Source organism: Gopherus evgoodei, unplaced genomic scaffold (genome assembly GCF_007399415.2).
Source record: "Gopherus evgoodei ecotype Sinaloan lineage unplaced genomic scaffold, rGopEvg1_v1.p scaffold_57_arrow_ctg1, whole genome shotgun sequence".
Taxonomy (NCBI): domain Eukaryota; kingdom Metazoa; phylum Chordata; order Testudines; family Testudinidae; genus Gopherus; species Gopherus evgoodei.
Window position 1 is genome coordinate 1,046,673 of NW_022060078.1, and position 22,840 is coordinate 1,069,512.

The 22,840-nt window shown below is 57.9% G+C and overlaps 1 protein-coding gene across 2 annotated transcripts in view; it reads right to left on the minus strand.

The window, feature by feature from the left end:
* The window catches only part of WNK3 (WNK lysine deficient protein kinase 3), a 51,223-nt gene that overhangs the window by 12,703 nt on the left and 15,680 nt on the right, over positions 1–22,840 (minus strand). Inside the window, exons 5-17 of one of the 2 annotated variants that reach the window (XM_030547211.1) lie at positions 22,472–22,560; positions 21,514–21,733; positions 19,597–19,879; positions 18,358–18,551; positions 17,211–17,339; positions 13,886–15,766; positions 12,252–12,316; positions 11,517–11,664; positions 10,339–10,455; positions 2,536–2,691; positions 2,392–2,443; positions 1,663–1,758; positions 253–1,010 (exon numbers count right to left, since the gene is read on the minus strand). In XM_030547211.1, coding sequence (XP_030403071.1) covers positions 253–1,010; positions 1,663–1,758; positions 2,392–2,443; positions 2,536–2,691; positions 10,339–10,455; positions 11,517–11,664; positions 12,252–12,316; positions 13,886–15,766; positions 17,211–17,339; positions 18,358–18,551; positions 19,597–19,879; positions 21,514–21,733; positions 22,472–22,560 — 4,188 coding nt within the window. Of the gene's footprint in view, positions 1–252; positions 1,011–1,662; positions 1,759–2,391; positions 2,444–2,535; positions 2,692–10,338; positions 10,456–11,516; positions 11,665–12,251; positions 12,317–13,885; positions 15,770–17,210; positions 17,343–18,357; positions 18,552–19,596; positions 19,880–21,513; positions 21,734–22,471; positions 22,561–22,840 lie in introns of both variants that reach the window. The other variant, XM_030547212.1, reaches the window with a different exon arrangement.

Sequence of the window (22,840 nt, forward strand, 5' to 3'; positions counted from 1 at the left end):
GGGAGGAGTCTGCGCAACCCCCGGCACAAGGGGACCCCAATCTTGGCGGGGGAGGGGTATGTGTGGCCACCGGCACTACAAGGACCCTGATCTCGGCCAGGGGAGGGGTCTGTGCACCGCCCGGCACTACAGGGGCCCCGATCTCAGCAGGAGGGGTCGGAACACCTGGATCCCACCCCCCAGGGCCAGCGTTGCGTCCCGGGTGCCGTAATTAGAGCCATACCCGCCGGCCCCCCACCCCTCCATACTCACAAGCAGACAGAGTTCCCTGGGTGCGACCGTGATGACGTCGGGGTCCTGTCTCACCGCTGGCGAGCCAGCAGGCTGGCTGGCAGGCTCAGGGGGTGGCAGCGGAGACCCCTCGGAGATGTCAGTTCCCTGGGACTCCGCTGGGCTCCCTAGTGCTCCCAGGGAGGGGCTAGCAGCTGGCGCTTCTGGCCCGGCACAGGACAGCGTATCCTCGGCCGAGGAGAGCGGGGACTCTGTGCTCTGCATGTCCTTCTGGCTCTCAGAGTAGCTGTGCTCTTGGTAGAGCAGCGTCCTTAGCTTCTCATCCAGGGTTTTGATTCGGTTGTCGACAAAATCCATCTTGGGCGGCCCCTCGCCGTCAGATTCTGGCACTGAGGGGGGCAGCGGGGCCGGTTCTGAGCCGGGCGTCTGCACCTGCCCGGCCTTGGAGCTTGGAGAGGCGTCTCCTTGCAGAGGCTGCTGGGACTGGTACTCGGACGCCGGGACCTCAGTCAGGAGGGGCGGCTTGCCAGCGGGGGCCACCGCCAAGCCGACAGGGCCGTCGCCAGGCTGTGGGGCAGGGGGCTCTCCTGTCTCCAGCCCGGCCCAGCTGTCATTGGGAGAGAGAGATGCTGGCTTCTCTGTGTCTCCTTCCACCAGCCATTCAGGTTTCGAGCCAGGGCATTCCGGTGCCGCGCTGTCCTTTGGGCTGGCATTGGGACCCTGGCTCTCAGCAGCCAGTGTTCCACCCTGGGGGCACGTCTCCTTAGCGTTCTCCTTGTCTGGACATGAAACAACCGCCGGGGGGAAATGTTACACCCCGACCGAGACGCTGAGCAGGGACCTCGGCCCCTGGCAGTACAGACAGTTGTGGGGGGCTCCCCAGGCAAAGGGCCTAAGAGGGAGGGCCTGGAAGATGAAGGGAGCTGCTGGGAATTTCTGCGGCCGAAAGATCTTCACAGAGACTCAGTTCTCAGCAGACTCAGGCTGTGTGACTATCAGTGATACTAACAGCAGGTCACACCTCTCTGAGCGACTGGCTCAGGCTCTCTGCAGACTCAGGCAAGATCACCAAGTCAGGTCACACTCGGGGCGATTCCCCCTTCTCAGAGCAACTGGCTCTCGACCCTAAATCTGGCGATCACTTTCACCATGAGCAGGGGAGGAAGACTCAAAGGCCAGGCATGCAGACGGAGGAGTCTCTGGACTGTCTCAGAGCTTTAGCCCACCCTGTCCAGTGCCTCGTCTTACCCCAGCTGAGACTAGGATCCCAGCCTGGGCCCTCCACAGAAGCCCTACTGCGTGGGCTACAAAGGCTTCTGCCAAAGCTAAGAGAAAGCCTCTGGCTGGTTTTAACTCAGGCCTTGGCTCTAAATTGTTCGGTTCCCTCTGCTCTCTGACCTCCCATCACCCATGATGGAAGTCTCTGCTCACCGGTAGCAGCCGGCATCTGCCCCTCTCTGTTCCTTATTGTCTGATTGATGCAGAATCGCCAGCGGCCAACCGGAGAGGACTGCGGGGCGCACTCGCCTGGGGAAAGATGACAGGGAGAGCAGCTTGTACCTACCAGCAGCTAAGTCACTAGTGGAAGTCTAGTGCGTTTCTGTGCTAGCTAATCGGCTGGCCGAAGCACACCCACCGCCTCCCACTCTGTGGGTCTGTTCGGCTGCCTTGGAAATATCAACCGTGTGGGTCGGGCACGGCGAATGGCTCATGTACGCAGGGCAGGGGGACGCCGAGGCGAAGCTAACTGCTCAATTCACCCGGACGGACTGGTTTGAATAACACATGCGGTTGCTGTGTAGGACGATGGCGCTGTTTTGTACCGTGCTGAAGGACAGACTTAAAAGGAAGTGAATTCAAACAATAAAATACACGACAATGTCCCTGTAGAGTGAAAAACAAGGACCTCTCTCCATTAACAGAGTCACAGATTCACATGTTCCGAGGCCAGAAGGGAGCGTTGTGATCATTCCACCTGCCCCCTGCAGAGCACAGGCCGGAGAACAGCCCCAGAAAAATTCCTAGGGCAAATCTTTTAGGAAAACATCCCCTCTTGATTTAACCAGCGTCAGTGATGGAGAATCCGCCATGACCCTCGGCAGACAGTGGCAGTGGTTAAGCCAACACCCCTGTGTTTCAAGGTTCTTTAAAGGTACTTACTGCCGGTCTGAGCGGAGGCAGGGTTCATCTGAACTTGCTCGGACGACCCTGTCTGAATTAAAAACCGACAGGTCGATAAACAATGAAGCTTCTGAGGTGCCCACATAGCCAGGAGACATGCCCGAGATAAAGCACTGCTCTTACTTGGCTGCTGTTGGACTCGGAGGGAACGGAATCGTTGCCAGATGCTCGCTCTTCCACCGGCAGGCTTCGGAGGATCTCCTGAGCTTGGCACACGATGGCTCTCAGCTCCTCCACAAACTTCTCCTTCTCGCTCTCCAGCACAAAGTTATCTTCCACCTGATTGGGGGGAACCAACACCCAACAGCTCAATTAGCGTTTCCCAAAGCATGGGACTCAGCAGCCAGGGGATTGGACAAGTACCCAAATCGTTCAGCAGATTTTCAGCTTTCGTGTATTACAAAAGGAAGTGTCTCTAGCTCGTATTGCTGCAAAGGAATCTTGGAGAACATGCCCCAAGCCTGCCTTACCCAACAATGCTTGCCCGAGTGTGCAGAGAGCCTGAGCCGATTGCTCAGACAGGTGGGAACTGGCCCCTTTAGCGATCTCAGTTGCCCAATGACAATACCTTGACCCATTTCGCTGCCGGTTCAAGCATGTTAGGAAAGAGAGGAATAGCTCATACTTGAGCAATGCCGTCTGACAGCAGTTTGAAAAGGTGCTGGCTCACCAAAAAAGAGAACAGCCCTGACGTGGCAGGTGAGGAATCATGGGAACTCAGAACTCCAGGGTCCCACAATGCACAGCAAGAGAAGTCCCAGAATGCACAGAGCCCAACAGCGAGGCAAAGCACCATCGGAGACCTGCCTAGAATCCACAGAGTCCAATGACTACCCCCGCCACACACCTCAATTTTGTGAATCTAGCCCTTTAACAAAACCCCAAACCGATGTTGTCAATTCGCTGACATTTTTCATAATTTTCAGGTTTGTCTTGACCCACCTTTTTGGAACGCGCCAAAACAATCAGCGATATGTAGCGAAACCAAGCCCTAGATGGCTTATCCAAGTCTATGACGGCTCTGGGAACTGAAAAGACGGTTACTCACCGTTGTAACTGTTGTTCATCGAGATGTGTTGCTCATATCCATTCCAGGCAGGTGTGCGCGCCGCGCGTGCACATTTGCCCGAAACTTTTTACCCTAGCAACTCCAGTGGGCCGGCAGGTCGCCCCCTAGAGTGGCGCCACTATGGCACTAGATATATACCCCTGCCGGCCCGCCTGCTCCTCAGTTCCTTCTTGCCGGATACTCCGACAGTGGGGAAGGAGGGCGGGTGTGGAATGGATATGAGCAACACATCTCGAAGAACAACAGTTACAAGGTGAGTAACCGTCTTTTCTTCTTCGAGTGATTCCATTCCAGGTAGGTGATTCCCAAGCCATACCTAGGCGGTGGGGTCAGAGTGAGAAGTCACGGCATGGAGCACTGCAGAGCCAAAGGCCGCATCATCCCTGGACTGCTGAACCAGGGCGTAATGGGAAGTGAATGTGTGGACCGATGACCAGGTCGCCGCCCTACAAATCTCTTGGATTGGCACGCGGGCAAGGAAAGCCAGTGATGATGCCTGTGCTCTGGTGGAGTGAGCAGTCACATGGCCCGTCGGAACGTGGGCCAGGTCATAACAGGTCCTGATGCAGGAGGTAACCCAGGAAGATATCCTCTGTGAGGAAATCGATAGCCCCTTGACCCGGTCCACTACCGCCACGAATAACTGGGGGGACTTGCAGAACGCTTTGGTCCTGTCCACATAAAATGCTAGCGCCCGACAGACATCTAGCGAGTGGAGCTGTTGCTCCCTGCGGGACGAATGGGGCTTTGGGAAAAAGACGAGGAGGAAGATCTCCTGGTTAATATGGAAAGTTGAGACCACCTTGGGAAGGAAGGCCGGGTGTGGTCTCAGCTGCACCTTGTCTTTATGGAAGACTGTATACGGGGGATCTACTGTGAGGGCCTGTAGTTCTGACACCCGTCTAGCTGAGGTGATGGCCACCAGGAAGGCGGTCTTCCATGAGAGATAGAGCAGGGAGCAAGTAGCCAACGGCTCGAATGGAGGACCCATGAGCCGAGTTAGGACCAGGTTGTGACCCCATGAAGGGGCAGGAGGGCAGATCTGTGGATAGAGATGCTCCAGTCCCTTCAGAAATCTTACCACCATAGGGTGGGAGAAGACGGAAGATCCGTCCACTCCAAGATGAAACGCGGAGATAGCTGCTAGGTGGACCCGGAGGGACGACAACGCCAGACCCTGGGCCTTGAGGGACCAGATGTAGTCTAGAATAGTGGTGATGGGAATCTCCATAGGGAGAAGACCTTTCTCCGAACACCAACAGGAGAAACGCTTCCACTTAGCCGAGTAAGTAGCTCTGGTGGAAGGCTTTCTACTGTCCAGGAGAACCTCCCGAACCGGGGTAGAGCAGCGTAACTCGGAGCCTGTCAACCACGCAGGAGCCATGCCGTAAGGTGCAGAGACTGAAGGTCCGGGTGACAGAGCCTGCCGTGGTCCTGGGTGATCAGCTCCGGATGTAGGGGCAGGGCAACTGGGTTGGCCACTGAGAGGTCCAGCAACATGGGGTACCAATGTTGTCTGGCCCATGCTGGAGCTATGAGAATCACCCGCACTCTGTCTCTGCGCACCTTGAGGAGAATCCTGTGTGTCAGCGGAACGGGAGGGAACGCATAAAACAGGAGAGTCGCCCATGGTATCAGGAAGGCATCCGCTATAGACCCGGGCTCCCGACCCTGAAAGGAGCAGAATGTTCGACATTTCCTGTTCTCCCTGGACGCGAAGAGGTCCATCCGGGGACGACCCCACTTCTGGAAGAGTGAGAGGGCGACGTCTGGACGGAGGGACCACTCGTGCGAGCGGAAGGACCTGCTCAGTCGATCCGCTAGAGTGTTTCGTACTCCCGGGAGATAGGAGGCGGAAAGGTGAACGGCATGGGCTATGCAAAACTCCCAGAGACACATCGCCTCAAGACATAGGGGAGAGGACCTGGTGCCGCCCTGCTTGTTGATGTAGAACATGGTCGTCGTGTTGTCGGTGAACACCGCGACACAACGACCTTGAGGGTGATGGACGAACGCTTTACAAGCAAGACGGACCGCTCTCAACTTCCGTATGTTGATGTGGAGGTCCAGCTCCTGAGAGGTCCACAAGCCCTGAGTTCTTTGGGTGCCGCAGTGCGCCCCCAGCCCAGATCTGAGACGTCCGTAGTCAGGGATGCCGAGAGCTGGGGCGGATGAAACGGGAGCCCCGCACAGACTACGGACTGGTCCAGCCACCACCGAAGGGAGTCCAGTACCCTTTGGGGAACGGTGACAACTGTGTCCAATGAATGTCTGGCTGGCCGGTACTGCGCGATGAGCCAAGATTGAAGAGGCCTCATGCGGAGTCGGGCATACGCTGTCACGAACGTACAGGCTGCCATATGGCCCAGGAGGGCCAGACATGTTCTTAGAGAGGTCAGCGGGGCCGCCTGCAAGCGCAGAATGATGGCCGACAGCAACTGGAACCTGGGCAAGGGTAGCGAGGCCCTGGCTAGGGTAGAGTCCAGAACAGCTCCGATTAACTCTATCCTCTGCGTGGGGAGCAGAGTAGACTTGTCCACGTTGATCACGAGGCCTAGGGCAGCAAAGAGGCTGCTGATCCTGCGGACGTGGTCACGGACCTGCAGCTCCAATGTGCCCCGGATCAGCCAGTCGTCGAGGTAGGGGAACACGTGAATGCGGCAGCGCCGAAGGTGTGCAACGACGACTGCCATGCATTTCGTGAACACCCTTGGGGCCGTAGAGAGGCCAAACGGGGGACCGCAAATTGGTTATGTTGGCGGTCGACCACAAAGCGGAGGAAACGCCTGTGCTGGGGGAATATGGCGATATGGAAGTAAGCGTCCTGCATGTCGAGGGCGGCGTACCAGTCTCCGGGATCCAGGGATGGGATGATGGTTCCAAGGGATACCATACGGAACTTCAACTTCACCATATACTTGTTGAGTTCCCGCAGGTCGAGGATAGGCCTGAGGCCCCCCTTGGACTTGGGGATTAGAAAGTAGCAGGAATAAAACCCCTTGCCCTTCTCGCTCTCTGGAACCTCCTCTATGGCTCCCTTGACGAGGAGCGTGTGTACCTCCTGACGAAGGAATTGCTCGTGAGAGGGGTCCCTGAAGAGGGACGAGGAGTGGGGGGGGGCAATGAAAACTGCAGGCGATAACCGGCCTGCACAGTATGCAAGATCCAACGGTCCGATGTTATTTGGGTCCACGCCAGGAGGAAAAATGAAAGACGGTTGGAAAACTGCGGGGAAGGATCCGGAGGGGAAACTGGTACTGCGCCCTCGGGCGCACCTTCAAAATGAAGGCTTGGGTCCAGGAGGGGCCTTGGCGGAGCCTTGGTTTTGCCCCGTTTAGCCACCCAACTGTCTGCGCCAGTTGTTCCTGCCGCGGCGCCTAGTGAGGTCCTGCTGCGGATGGAACTGAGGATACGATCAACGCTGCTGTTGTTGGTTCTGCTGCCGGAATGGCCTGCGCTGTGTCGCAGGCGTATGCATCCCCAAAGACCGTATTATGACCCTATTGTCTTTAAGGTCCTTTAGTCTGGGGTCTGTTTTAGCGGAAAACAGGCCCTGGCCTTCGAAGGGGAGGTCCTGGATCGTATGCTGGAGCTCTGGCGGAAGGCCAGAGACCTGAAGCCAGGAAATTCGGCGCATCGTAAGCCCTGAGGCAAGGGTCCGAGCGGCCAAGTCCGCAGCATCTAAGGAGGCTTGTAGCGAGGTCCTCGCTACCTTTTTGCCCTCATCCAGGATGGTGGTAAACTCCTGGCGGGCGTCCTGTGGTAACAGCTCTGCAAATTTTCCCGCCGCTACCCAAGAGTTAAAGGAGTAGCAGCTAAGGAGGGCCTGCTGGTTCGAGACCCTGAGCAGTAGGGCCCCGCTGAATAGACCTTGCGGCCCAGGAGGTCCATCCGTCTCGCCTCCTTCGACTTGGATGCCGGGGCCTCTTGACCGTGGCGCTCTCTGTCGTTCACCGACTGGACCACAAGGGAGCAGGGTGTCGGGTGAACCTGCAGGTATTCATAGCCCTTCGAGGGGGCCATGTACTTCCTTTCCACTCCTCGAGCGGTCGGAGGAATGGAGGCCGGTGACTGCCAGATAGTAGCGGCGTTGGCCTGAATAGTCTTGATAAAAGGCAGGGCCTCTCTGGTGGGCGCATCGGCGGAGAGGATGCTCACCACCGGGTCCTCGATTTCAGAGACCTCCTCTGCTTGAATGTCCAGGTCTTGTGCCACGCGTCGGAGGAGGTCCTGGTGTGCCCTAAGATGTAGAGGGGGAGGGCTGGAGGACGAGGTACCCGCCACTGCCTCATCCGGGGAAGACGATGAGGAAACCCCCGGCAACAGAGCGTCCACGGGGGGTTCTGTCTGGGGCTGCACCTCCGTCACTGGAGGGAGCTCTGGGTCCTGGTGGCTGGACCTGTCTTCTGCTTCCAGGGAGGGCGGGGGTCTAGACACCGTTGCCGCTGGTGGCCTGCGTTCCGCCGCAGGGCGGGGAGTAATATGTTGTGGACCCTGGGCTTGGCGGTACGCCCATGGGGTCCAAAACCCCCACTGTTGAGGCCCTCGTTCCTGAGGTGGAGGGTCTTGAAACAGGGCCGAGTGTCTGTCCTGGCCCAACGCATAGGCGCTCTCTGCCTGCGAGGACACAGATGGTTCCCTTGAAGGCCACGGAGGCGCTGAGCCAGTTTGATAGACCTCTCTATATGCTGACTCTGACGCTCTCCTCGGTGCCGAGGATCGGTGCCGCGACCCGTATCGGTGCCGGGATCGGGACCAGAAACGGCATGGTAGTCGGTGCCGGGATCCGGATCGGGATCTGCCTCAAGGTCGGTGCCGAGAGTGGGACCGCGACCTTCGATCAGCGCGGTGCCGGGATGGCAGTGGGGACCGGGACCTGCCACCGACGCGGTGCCGGGAGGTTGACCGGGATCGGGACCTACCACCAGCTCAGTGCCGGGAGGTCGACCGAGGAGCTGAACGCCGAGGTGAACGGCTCCTAGAGTCTCGGTGCCGGTGGTAAGACGAGCCAGACCGGGACCGTGCAGATGCTGATCGGCGCCGCGAGTGCAACCGGTACCGCTGGGGAGAACGGTGCCGGGGCTGCGAGCGGCGCCCCGAGCGCGAGCGTTCACATCTCCGGGGCGATCGGTGCCGGGGCTCCGGAGACAGCGCTCTCATCATCGGTTTGCCTCTGGAGGTTACCCATCCCGGGGGTGCCGTGGTCTGAGGCTGTGATGGCTCCATGAGCGCTATCAAGTCCCGTGCCGAGGCAAAGGTCTCCGGCGTAGATGGGACTAACAGCTCGACCCCTGATCTCAAGGGGGAGCTAGGAGGGGCTGGACTCGACGGACCTTCCGGACCCGGAGTCGATAGCAGCCCTGCAGGCGGTGCCGCGGCCACGGTAGATGCCAGGCGCTCCACTCGAGCCTGCCTTGATGGTGTTGCAGACGTCGAGGGTCTTGGATCTGCTCCCGGTGCCGGGGATGGACGGTGCCGGGGAGTCTTGCCGGTGCCGGCGCGGTCTGGTGCCGGAGTAGAAGTGGCCGGTTGCACCGCCAGTGCCGGAGTCAGTGCCGCTTCCATTAGGAGAGCGCGGAGTCTTTGATCCCTCTCTTTCTTTGTGCGAGGCTTAAAGGCCTTGCATATAGGACACTTCTCACTGATGTGCGATTCCCCCAGGCACTTGAGGCACGCCTCGTGGGGATCGCTAGTCGGCATCGGCTTCTTGCATGCCGAGCGCTGCTTGAAGCCCGGCGAACCAGGCATGAGCCCGGTGCCGGGCGCCGGGAAGGGCAACGGCCCACCCGCAAACAAGTTAAACAACTATATATAATAAACAACTAACTAATATACTACTTCAAACTATCTATAAAACTATTTACAACTACGACTACGAACAAAGTACAGGAGAGCTAGGTACGTGGAGGACAGCAAGCCGCACTCCACAGTTCCAGCAACCGACACGGCGGTAAGAAGGAACTGAGGAGCGGATAGGCCGGCAGGGATATATATCTAGTGCCATAGTGGCGCCACTCTAGGGGGCGACCTGCCGGCCCACTGGAGTTGCTAGGGTAAAAAGTTTCCGGCAAACGTGCACGCGCGGCGCGCACACCTACCTGGAATGGATATGAGCAATCACTCGAAGAAGAACCATCAGTTCCCAGGCCCTAGGGTGGGGCCCTCATCACCCGCTCCCGAGATCATCTACTCTCCACCCTGGAAAATCAGCCCAGGTGTGACACAAAGCCCAGGTGAGCCTCAAAGCTCACAGGCACCACGGCACACTGTACTAAGCTTAGCTTGCGTGGTTTGTTTTATTTTCGCAGTAATCTGCTTTGTTCTGTTTGCTGTCCCTGTAGTTAACAGGTTTATTTCTTATTTCAAAACCCAGTTTGTGCAATTCATATTGGGGGGCGAGAAGCTGTGCGTATCTCTCCTCACATCGAGGGAGAGGGTGAATTTTTATGAGCTTGTGCTGTGCAGATCTGTCTATACAGTGCAACACAATATTATCCTGGGGGTAGTCTCCAGAGGGAAGCTGCACTTGAGTGCTGGGAAATCCCCTAACTGATTCGGGCGGGCTCAGGGAAACCCCAATATATCAGGTGGCATCTCAGAAGGGGGGGTCCAACTCGCCATAGTAGGCACCAGAACCGGATGCAGTGTTCCAGCAGCGGTCACACCAGGGCCAAATTAGGGTTAAAAGAACCTCTGGGCTCCTATTCTAGATTCCCTGGTTTCTGCCGCCCAGGATCGCATTAGCCCTTTTTGCCCCAGCGTCGCCCTTTCTCCCCCACAAGCCCTGAACATTTCCCAGAGTCGCTGCTCCCCAGGAGAGGGTCCCAGCAAGCAGGGCTGCAGCTGGAGAAACTCACCATGTAATCAGCAATATCCTCGGGCGCGTCTCCATCGGCATCAAACTTGAAGGTGACCATCTTGTTGTTGTGGGTCTCCAGCTGGCACTCGACCATGTTATCCCCGGCCGTGGACACCTGGGGACATGAGCAGAATGCCAGCGTTTTGTGGGGGGGACTCGATTCCTGGGTGGTGGGACAGGCAAAGGGAATCTCGGGGAGCGAGGGGAAGAACATTCGGCTTTTAAGACCGACTTCGGGACTCCGATCTACCTGGTGGCCTTCAGCCCCCGCCCCAAGCCAAAGCAAGCCCCTCGTAGACTTCAACAGCTGTGGCTCAGGCCCAGGACAGCTGCCGGAAAGTCCGAGAGCGGACGTGGAGGAGACAGCAAGCCCTTCCTACAGCCTGACAGGCCCATGTGACCGTCAGGCCCTGCCAAGGTGAGGTAAAGCAGCTTTAACTCCCCTGCCAGCCTCCTGAGTGTGGACACTGTCACACCAGGCCAGTCCCAGTAAGCCCAGCATCAATCAGAAGGACCCATTTCAGGCCTCGGGAGACTACACTGTTGTGAAGCCAAGGGCCAAGCGACGGCAGGGAACTGATAATGTGAGCTGTGGCTGGGTGATCTCAGGAAGGTGAGTCTGCCTACCCCGCACCCCTCCCCGGAGAGGAAAGTGACCTCCCAGCTCCCAAATCACCCCCGACCCCCAAAAAACCCAGCCATAGCAAACTCGGGGCAAAACCTACGGAGTCAAAAATTCAAATGCACTGAAGTGACCTAGGAACCTGCTTTCAAACACACAGATTCACACATCTCAAGGTCAGAAGGGAGCACTGTGATCGTCTGCTCTGACTCCCTGGCTAACACAGGCCTGGGCTGAACTGGAGCAGAGCCTTTAACAACAGCCCATCTCGATTTATACGATTCTCCCACAAGCAAAACTCCCCGACACCTCTCGGTGAGAAGTCCCAGCAGTTACCTCCCCTAGCGCCTTATTTCCTGTCAGAATTTACACTGAGGAGCCCAGTATTTGTTCCGCACCTAGATACTTCTGGACTGTGATCAGGTCAATTTCTCCACATAGAGAAGCCTGGAGGAACCAGGCGGCCTATGAGAACCCAAGGCTGAGGAATGTCGGATCTCCGCCTGGACTCGAATCCCTTCCACAGGCTGAATTCCCCCCTCACCGCTACCAACCTGCAGGACGGTGAGCTGGAACTTGGTGCCTTTGTCCGGCCGGGGGCAGGAGGCCCGCCTCTGTTTACTTCTGTCTTGTTTGCCGTTGCCGCTCGTGAGCTCGTGTGCGTTGGAGCTTTCCTTCAGAGTGGCCAGCTCAGGATTCAGCCTGGGAGCACAGCAGGGAGAGAAGGAAAGCGTGAATGGATGAGCTCTCAGAATGGGACTCGCTGCAGCAAACTGGATCAGTCAATCTGCCCCCAGGGGAAGATACGGGCTGATGCATTTAGCTCCCTGCCCAAAGTCCTGAGTGTTTATTTGGTGTTTCCTGCCATAGCCTCTCCTTCAGTCTTGTGGCAATGAGTTCCGCAGGCCAAGAGAGGAAGGGAAATCGAATCACTTCAGTGGCCACGGCTGTGGAAGGCTCAGCCTCCTCACAAGGGTCAGACAAGCCGCAGGAAAGGGACAGGCCTGTGTGTCTATCTCGTGGTTGGACGTGTGCTGCGAGAAATAAATCCAAGGGGATCGTTTGACAGAGGTTTCTGGGACACACCGACCCAGCGCTCCTCCAGCTGGCAGGATGGCCGGCTAACCGTCGATACGGCCACTTGACGGGGCTGTGAACTGCCGCTCACATGTGCCCCCCAGATGCACAGCACATGGGCAGAAAGACTGGATTTTGCACCAGGCTCATTTCCTTTCCCCCCGCCACCCCCACGTTCCCATGCCCTCGACTCAATGAGGAAAAAGACTCACCCTTGCGGGAAGTCTGGCTTTGGACCAGCTATCTGGGGCTCCGACACCGGGGCAGGCTGGGAAACCTGCCAGGAAACAGAGTTGTGAAACAAGGGAATTTCAGTCCTTCTCCAGGGAGATGGGGCTATACGGACTCCGAGGGGATTAGAGGAGAAGCGAGACAGGGGCTGGACAAAGGCCAGAAGAACATAAGACAGAGATAAAGAAGGGGCAGTATGGGCACAAGGACTACCAGGCTCAGGGATCGATTCAGGCTGGAAATTAGAACACTGGGGGGACTGCATTTGCCTTCAGAGCAGAGGAGCAGGACCACAGATGGGGCGCAGGAGAACGAGAGACTCTTACAAGGACAGAAAGTCCCTCTGGGAGCCAGAAGCAGCTGTCAGGTTACTGAACGCAGCCGGTTCGGTACGAGTCCAGTGCGAGGGAGGCAAACCAGTGTGAAAGTAGAATGAATTATATTGTGAAAATAGAAAGGATTAAAGAAATGCTGTCTGTACCTTTAAGCAAAACTGTTGGAATGCTGCAATCCAGGTGTCAGGAATACAGACATTAACATAGAACAATTGCACCGTTTGAGGGCAATTGGTGAAGTATTAGCCTTAGATCTATATGAGCTAGTAAGGAAGTAGGATATGCATGCTGTGCCCCAGGTGAATTTTACTGTTTTGCTTTCTTTGTCCCTTTGTCTAATTCCCGCTCTTTTATCTGTATAAATAAGACTGTTTGGGTCTTGCATGGCCACTCACATTATCTGGGTGTTATTGGCGGAGCGCTGCGCTAATAAAACAGAGTGGTCTGACAAATTGTGAGTCCTGATTCTAACTTTGACACCAGCGAGCTGCAGAGCCTTCCCAATAGGGCTGGGCAAAGCAGCGGGCTCGCCAGCTAGTCCCAGGCAGAGGAAGCATGGTGGGGTGAAGGGTGACCAGGGCTGAACACAGGAGGGACCCCACGTTCAGAGGATGACCCCAGGAGGAACCATTCTCCAGGGCGATGGCTAAACCTGGAGCCTGGATGGAAACTCAGAAAGAGTCACCCGGCAGGGAGGAGGCTTTCGCAGTCAATCTTCGGGCTTGTCTAGGGCAGGAAACTGACTGGAAAAAGGCTTTGGTGATTCCAAAACCAGAGCGTTGCCCTGGTGTAACGCCAACGGTGGACCTACCACGGCACTTCCCATGTCGACGAGCCGCCGGACACAGCAGGGACCGCTCGCAAGCTCTCAGCCTCGCTTCTTCATGCTGGCCTGAGAGTTCACAGATCCCCAAGGACCACTGAGCTCGTGCAGTCTGACCTCCTGGATAACCCAGGCCAGAGACCTGCCCCACAAGCTTCCCTTCTGCCCTACAGCAGAGCTTTTCACCAGACCTCCCACCTCGATTTTAAAACGGCCAGTGACGGAGAATCCACTAGGACCCTTGGCAAACTGTTCCAGTGGTTAATTACACGCCCTGTTCAAATCGCACGCCTTACTGATCACCTGAGTCAGTCCAGCTTCAACGCCCAACGGTTAGACCTTTCTCTGCTACCTGGGGGCTCATTATTAACTATTCGGTCCTCACGCCGATGCCACCAGACTGTCACCTAGTTACCTCTTACCATCCCCCAGCCCAGTCTGAGGCCAGGTCACGTACCTGCTCCTGCTCCTGCTCCTGCTCCGGCCCCAGCCCGTGCTGTTGGTGTGGCTGGGGGCTCAGGGTGGGCTGCGGGGAGGTGGTGAGCAGAGGGCTGGCCACTGGACTCTGGTACGCCCCCGACTCTGCCGCTAACAGGACGTAGGCTGGCTGCTCAGGGATCTGCACCGTTGGCTGCTGCGCTCCACAGGCTTGTTCCGAGGAGGGTGGCTGCAGCTGCTCCAGCCTGGGCGACAGGGTCTGGAGCAAGGCGGGGACCGCGGCCACGAGCGGCTGTGGCTGGAGAGGAGCTGGCTGGGGTAGCGACTGCATTGGGGGAGGCGCGAAAGCCGCGGGCGGCGGTGGGAGGAATGGGACCGCCGGCAGCGCTGCTTGTTGTCCTTCACCTGGCCCTTGTCCCAGGGCGTGCCCCAAGCCACTGCCGTCCTGCTGGGAGAGCACCGGTGGCATTTGCTCAGTGCCAGACTCCTGGCTCAGCGCCCTGGGAGACGGCGCGAAGCCTGGCTGCTGCAGCTCCGCCAGCTGGCTCAGAAACGCCAGCGGCTCCGGCCGGTACGCAGGCTGCCCCGGGTACCCCGGTGGCTCCGGGAACGCGTACACCACTGGCTCTGCCGACTGGGCTGGGTAGGGGGGCTGGTCAGCGTAAGGAGCCTGCAGTGGGTACGCTGGCTGCAGCTGATACGGGGCCTGCAGCGAGTAAGCCAGCTGCTCCGGTGCTGGGACAGGACACACGCGTTCCACCTGCTGCTCCGGCTCCTGCACCAGCAGCCCCTGCGTCTGCTCTAAGGCGCCCCCGTGTGGCAAAAACTGCGTTGGCTGCGGGGGCGGGTAACCTGGCGGCGGCTGCAACTGCATGGGCTGCTCTGGCTGGACCAGGGAAGGCTGCAGTAAGGAGTCTGGCTGAATTACGGCATACTGCTGGGGCGGCTGCACGGCGGGAACCTGCTGGGGTTGCTGCATCGATGCAACCTGCTGCAGCTGCTGCACGGCAGGAACCTGCTGTATGGGCACATTCTGTTGAGGAATTTGCTGTGGCTGTTGCATGGCGGGAACCTGCTGGGGCTGTTGCATGGGCACAAGCAGATGGGCTTGCTGCATCGGTGCAACCTGCTGTGGCTGCTGCATGGCAGGACCCTGCTGCATCGGTGCAACCTGCTGTGACAGCCGCATTGCAGGAACCTGCTGCATGGTCACAGTCTGTTGAGGAATTTGATGCAGCTGCTGCATGGGCACCGCTTGCTGTGGCTGTTGCATGGCAGGAACCTGCTGGAGCTGCTGCATGGGCGCAACTGGCTGGGGTTGCTGCATCGGCGCAACATGCTGCGGCTGCTGCGTGGCAGGAACCTGCTGCATCGGTGCAGGTTGCTGAGGAATTTGCTGTGGTTGCTGCATGGACACCACCTGCTGGGATTGCTGCATGCCAGGAACCTGCTGCATTGATGCAACTTGCTGCATGGCTGGAATCTGCTGTGTGGGTACAGTTTGCTGAGGAATTTGCTGGGGCTGCTGCCTGGTAGGAACCTGCTGGAGCTGCTGCATTGATGCCACCTGCTGCGGCTGCTGCATGGCTGCCCCTGGCTGCCCAGCCAAGGAAGCAGGCAGGAGCTGAGCCATCCCCTGCACATTCCCACCAAACTGGGCCGAGGGCTGGTTCTGCGGTGCCAGGCTGTGACCGACGGTCAGGAAGCCAGATGCCGTTTCAATCTCAGCTGCAGTGGTGATGGCCGTCTGACTCCCGGTCCTGGTGCTGGAGTCCAGCTGGGTGCTGGCCCCCTGCATGGCCTGGGGAGAGGCAGCTGCAAGGATGGCCTGGGGCACCGTCATGACCGACGGCTCCAGCGCCTGCCCCTCGGCCCCATATGGCAGCTGTGACTCGAGGTGCTGGTGGCAAAGAAAGCATGGGGGTTACAGGTGTAGAAACACAAACGAGTCACACCCCAGCCTCACTCCAAAAAAAATCTAGGCTCTGCCCACGTACGCCCTAATGCATTCTGGGGAAAACAATCTGAGCGGATACCCCATAGAGCAGGAGGCATTCCCACAGCGTCTCCAGCAGCAATGCATTCTGGGGGTGAGACATGCACGACAGCCACACTGGGTCAGTCCAAATGTCCATCTGGCCCAGCGTCCCGTCTTCTGACAGTGGCCAATGCCAGGAGCCCCAGAGGGACAGTGGCCAATGCCAGGAGCCCCAAACAAGGAATCACCAAGTGATCCACCCTCTGTCTCCCATTCCCACTGCTGAGGCCACCATCCCTGCCCAGCCTGGCTAGTAGCCATCGATGGACCAATCCTCCGTGAACGTAGCTAGTTCTTATCTAGAACTCATCAGCGAGCAAGAGGAGAGCAAGGCACTCTGGGAAAGCCAATGCATTCTGGGAGTGACACAGGCAATATCAAGGGATGCGGGGACGGGAATCCTTCTGCCAGAGAGCGTCTGGCTCAACATCTTCAGTTTACAAAAGCAAATGGCCCAGGCCCCCAGCCAGAAACCTGGGGAAAGAAACAGCTGCCCAGCGCTGTCCGGAAATTGGATTCAGCAGAGCCCTGTTCAAATGCCTCAGATCCCTCGTAGTAACAGGGCTTGGACCCCCTTGTGCTGATCCTCCAACTTGTGTCTGGCCCTTGGGCCAATTCTATCCCCCCCACATAAGTTGCTTTTGGTCCAGCACCCCAGAGGTTCTAATCTTGGCTAATTAGGGTGGCAGCGGGTTGGTGCTGGGCCTGGAGCTCCCTGCCCACGAAAATGCCAAGTGGTAGAGGAGACTCTGCAAGGAGTGAGCCGAAGCAGGAACAGCTGGGCACAGCCCGTCCCTCTTCTGACTTTAAAGGCAATTGGGGCCGATCAGGAATTTCCCCACAAACTTTGCCAGATTCAGGGAAACTCAAACTTTCCGAGGGGAAGGTCCCTTGGGGCCAGGCAGAGTCCCACCCCAGAAGAGCCAGCAGCCCCATGCTTAGGAATCACCTAGAATGTGGGATCCCAGATTCAAGTCCCTAAACCAGGAAGGACTTGACCCTGCAGGTCACAAAGGCCGGCTTTAAGCCGATTCCCCGGAATCGGGCCCCGCGCCTACGAGGGCTCCACATCTTTGGCGGCATTTCGGCAGCCGGGGGGTCTTTTGGTGCCGTGGAAGCCCCAGAGCAGACCCTGTGCCGCCGAAGCCCCAGACCGCTGCCAGGTATTCAAATCGGGCCCTGCCGTTCATCAAGTCAGCCCTGAGGTCACACAGCCCTGTTCAGTGCTTTCCCCGCCTGCCAAGGATCCTGCTGAACAGCCACCCCTCATGCGTCAGCCGCGCTACACGCAGCACAACAGACGTACCATTATCTGCGTGAGCTGCGGGACTGTGCCAGGCGAGGTCTGGGGCTGGGACGCTGCCGGCGGAGCTAAGCTGTGGGTGGGTAGAGCTGGGGGTAAGATCTGCGGGTGGCACATGTTCTGCTGCTGCACCTGCTTAATTAATGATAGTGACGAATAAAGAAGCTTGTTAATGACAAAGCACCTCCGGGCTCCCCTGTTCTCTCCCTAGCTCAGATCTGCTGCACCCTCCTAGCTGGGTCTCTTTAGATGCTTGGCTCCTCTTTGAGCCCAGGTTTACAAGTGCTGGATCGGTGTCTCGCAGCTGAGTGAATGCGCTACGCAGACCTGAGCTGCGTTCACACGGCCGAAGGACAGGGCTTGGATCCGGGTCACAGCCGGGCTCAGGGCCTGACCCACCCCACTTGGCCTGGGCCCTGAGCATTCGCTGACCCAAGCCAGACTGATTTGTGTGTGGATGGAAGCGGGGCTGGAGCTCAGCCCTGGCTCAGAGCCTGGGTTTGGAGTCCCTGACGCCCTGCCCCCCAGGACACAGTGTGGTTCTGAACTCAATGGAGGCGATTTAGTAACAAGCCGCACCAAAGCTAATGGTTAACCTCCAACCCTGCCCCCTGCGATGCCCCCAACTCTGACCCACTCCCCAAACCCCCCCAACTCTGATCCCCAACACCCCCAACTCTGACCCCTACATTCCCGCCTCGTGGCCCCTCACGACTCGGGAGCCGAATCCTAGGACCCTGCTAGGAGGGTTGGGTCAGAGCCTGAGTCCCAGTGAGCCAGCGCAGAGAACTGCAGTGTAGACGTTCCCTCTCAGGCTCAGAAACCCAGCAAAATGAGTGGGTCTCAGAGCCCAAGCAGGGTCGTCTACACTGCGATCTGTCACGACGCAGCACCAGGCCAAGTCTGCCAATCCTTGCTCTGGGATTCGCTGCAGCGGGCTGGGTAGATGTACCTTTAACGGCCTGGCCTGTGTGCCTTGCTCAGGGTCAGCAGATTCAGGTATGGAGGAGATTTCCCCCAGGTCAAATCGGCAGGGTTTTGGGGGCACTGGAGACACCGTTCTGTGGCCTTACGCAGTGCACGTGGCTAAGGACACCCTTGCTGTCACTGACCCTAGCACGACGGCTGGTGATCCGAGGCGGTGCCTTACCCCAGGAATCTGCTGGTAGCATCCCATCAGTGGCTGCGACGGGTACCGATGTCCCTGAAGGCCAGCTTCTGCCGGTGGGAGGATGGAGGGCTGCGGGGTGCCACTCATCACCTGCTCCGAGTAGGCCAGGCTGTGCTGTCTGGGGACCTCCGACAGAATCACCGACCCGGCGCTCTTCTCTGACAGGCTCTCAGCTGTATGGGGAAGCAGGAGAGGCCTGTCAGTCACTCAGAGCATGGGCAAGCGTGTCCTGTCCTAGCAGGTGCAAACAGGGCGGGAGAGGACATGGGAACCAAAGGTCCCTGTCCAGACCTACGTCCTCACCAACACCACCAGGTTCCTGTCCAGTGCGCGTCTCCAAGTGCTTTATGGAGCAGGGAAGCCATGCCATGGAGACTGGCAGGGACTAGAAGCCGACTATCCTGGGCCCCCAGGCAGTGCACTATCCACTAGGCCGCACTGCCTACAGACTCACATCTAAGGCTGCTCAGCGAGGTCGGCATGACAGTCAATGATGGCTGCTCAGAAAACCCAGGGCAATTATCACCAGTCTGCGGGGACTCCAAGAGACACCAACTGCCCCAAGCCCCACCCCTCCAAAACACCTTCCTGCCACCCTGAGGAGGGGGCGGGACCGCAGCGGCGTGGGGGCCAAGTCACAGCGTAGGGGGGCGTGGAGTGCGCCCTCATCAGGAGGTGGGAAGAGACCCTGACACCCCTTCTGCCTTGTTATTGCCGTCGTGACGCCAGAGTCTGGGCCAGGAGTTAGCCCCACCTGGGATGACAGATCACCCCAAAGGCCCTTCTGAGTCCAAAGCCCCTGCTTCTCTACCTTGGGCCAGGGTTACCCCTAAACCAATGCGCCCCTGTAGCGTGAACGCGGCCCCAGCACAACCTGCGATGGCTCAAAGGGGGAGGCAGCTGTATTCCAAGGGTGGTTTTCTACCTTGTCCCAAAGCATCGGGGATGGGCCTCAGCTGGAGATGGGACACCAGACTGAGGGGTGAGGGGGCTCTTTGCAGCTGCCGAGTTGGCAGGTCTGGCTCCCAGGTGCAGGGTGGCCAGTTGCGGGAGGGGGGAGGCAGGACGTGGGGTCCCTCCGCAGGATGGGATCATCGGGGCACGTCTCAGCTAAACAATTCTCTTCTGGAGCAGGCAAGTGGCAGATGTTTTGGTCTCTCCTGAGGAGACTAAAGGGGGCTGGTGAAATTGACTAGCTACCCCTGTCGCTCCACGTACCCGCCAAGGAAGACTGGTGCTGAGGCTGCTGCAGCAGCTGCTGCCGGACGTGCTGGTCCACCTCTGTCTCCTCCCACTCGGCACCCGCCAGCTGGGCTGGGCCGGTCAGCGAGATGCCCTGGGGCGGCAGGGCCCCGCCGGCTGCCTTGCACTGCGCTTCCCTCTGTTCCTCCAGGCAGCTGGCTTGCCGCCGCTCTCGGGTCTTCTTGATCAGGGCCACGCGGTCCCGGATGGACTTGGCCACAGCTTTGGAGTCGCTTTCGTGGAAGAATCCGGATTTCACCTGCAGAAGGGGGATCAAGATGGGAAAGACGAGGAATCGCGCCTGCTCTCTGGATACCCCGTGAAAGACTCTCTCAGCTTGTTAACCAAAACACATGGCTCTTCGCTCCCCACCCTTTTACTGGAGAACTCCTTGGAGGGCTCAGAGATGTGGCTCAACTACTCTCCCCATCCTCAGGTAAGAGGCACTGGTGACTCTCATGATATGGGACCCCTGACAGAACCAGGATTTCACCTCGATGTTTCTTCATAAAATCCAGCTGCCAGAGTCACGTGATTTGGGGGAGAATGTCACCTTTCTTTTCACAAGAAAATCTTGCTAGCCCTCGGGACTGAGGAGCAAATCTTGCAAAAGGGACGTTCTAAAGGCTCAAAAGCTAGAAAACAAATATCAAGACCCCACATTTTAAGAGAGATTTTTCAAGCCACGCCTTACAATTTTGGGGTGAGACCTAATTTATAATTTCAGAACATTTGGAGTTGGCAAAGCCATCTTTAACAGAGGCCTTGTCGACACACATTCAGCCAGTTGGTTAAGGGAAAGCGCTCTTATTCTGGCTGAGTTTAAACCGCTTTCCAAGTGACCCAAAAAACCCACACCCCGTCTGTAGCTGGCGCAGCCTTCTGGGTGGATTCTCCTGTTTCAGTTTAACTAAGCGTATGTCTTGGCCGCAGTCGCAAAGTGTGATTGCCGCACACCTGAGCTAGCTTTGATACTCACTGTGGCGTAGGCAAGCCCTGAGTGGGTTTAAGTTCACATCACGTTATACCTGTGACAGATGCAAGGCGTTAGGGGAGTGGAAGTCTGAATCGATCCCCGAGTGCCGGGCGGTAGGGGATATTAGTAGATATTGCATCGACAAGCCGTCTAGGTACCTTTGTGTTCCTGATTCTCCTGAACTGGGATTCACCAGGAGGGTGATAAAAGCCAAATCCCAGTGCCGGGTATATGGATACCCAGCCCTTTGATGCTCTGCATCTCTTGGAGAGGCAAAGACCTAGGGGTCGCTCCCCAGTGAGACCCCACATGGCCCACCAGGACTCCATGCGGACAGCCACTGGGTAAGCGCGTCGACTGCTTGTGGCTTCACGAGAGAGTTTCTCTAACGTTCCAACCCAATCCCCAGGGTGCTCTGCCTCAGCAGACATAGCCAGAGACAGCAGCAATCACCGGTGTCGGCGTTAGAGAAATGTTAATAAAGTTTTGAACAGTCTGAATTAAAAAATAAAAATAAAAAAAGGTTCCCACTTCTCAACCAGTCGGGTTTCCTACACATCCCCGATGGCACAAGCCCGGCTAGATCTCCATCCCCCCCGGAGTTGCCCAGGAAGGACAGGCGAGACACGACTTTGTCATGGAAAATACAAGCAGAGCACAACAATGGTAATGCTTCCAGGCCTTCTGAGTTATTTACATGTACTCAAAAGCGGCTGGATCCCCGCTAGCCCGACTATGCGAACAGTGAGAGACAGCCCCTGCCCCGACAAACTTCCAGTGTGAAGGGTAGGAGGGGAAACTGACACTGGGGCTCCTGTCACACCAGGCACTGCACAGACTCACAGCGAGACACAGCCCCTGCCCCGACGAGCTCCCACACAGCCGGAGGGAGAGAGGAGCCCGTGCGAAGCGCTCACCATCTCACACGCCACTTCCTCGGGGACATCCGACTCCAGGTTGAAACTGAACTCGATGGCTTCGTTGTCCTTGTGCTTCCCCTTCAGCTTCTTGGGGTCTTCCACCCACAGCCTCAAGGCCAGAGCAGAGCTCAGCCCGTCGTCGTCCTCCGCCAGCTCCACCCGCAGCCCCGTGTCCTCCGCAAAGAAGGCGTGGTTCAAAAGGTCTTTGATGGACAACCTGGTGGGGAGAGGTGGGGGGATTAGGGGCCCATCACCAACAGGATATTGACAGCCTGGTCGGTGACCATCTCAACCACATCATTTCTAGCCTGGGTAAAGGACGGAACCACTCGGCCAACTGGGGCGGGGGGGGGGGGGGTGTCTGAATGTGGCCTCAGATGCTTTGCTGAACTGGAGCCAGAGCGCTCGATGATCTGCCTCGGGGTCACACAGCAAATCACCAGCAGAACCAGGAATAGGACCCAGGTATCCTGGCTTCCAGACCCCACTGCTCTAACCCACTAGCCCCTACTCCCCTGCCAGAGCCAGGGAGAGAACCCAGGAGTCCTGGCTCCCAGCCCCCCAGCCTGCTCTAACCACCAGCCCCCACTGCCCTCCCAGAGCCGGGGAGAAAACTCAGGCGTCCTGGCTCCCAGCCCCCCAGCCTGCTCTAACCACTGCACTTCCCACACCCGGGGCAGGTAATAGAATCCAGACGTCCCAATTCATCTCTACACAGCACTGCCATTGTAGTCAGGAGATCCCACAGCTTTTCCTTTTTAACTTGGCCCCCCCACGCACAGTACGGCAGCTGCTCGGCTGCTGACTCAGGAAAGCACACGAGCACACGCTTTGCTTTGAGCCTGCACTCGAGTCCTGGGGACTTCCCGAATCGGACTCGGAGGCCGTGGCCAACGCCACCTCATCAGCACCTGTGCCGGGGATCTCTGGGCCAGTGGCTCGCAGGGGGACACACCTTTCGGATTTGTTCTGCCGGATGCACCCCTCGATGATCTCTTTCACCTCCGGGTCGGTCACCTTGTTGAAACTGGCGGGTTTAATGCCCTGGAAGAGAAGGGAATTGTTATGGTGCGCCAAGCGGCACCAGCCCTTCCTTTGAGCCAGTGAGCTGGGAGCAGGGCTTCCATGATCCACTGCCAAAGGGTCTGCCTGCACCCAGAAGTTTCCTAGATCCCCTGGATCGGGTTAGACCTTTCTCTGCCAGACTGAAGAGCCCGCTCGTAACTTTTGTTCCCTATGTCGGCACTTATGTGACCGAGACTCCCTAGCCCCTTCTCTTGGTTAAGCCAAAGAGCTCGAGCTCCTTGAATCTCTCACTTCCAAC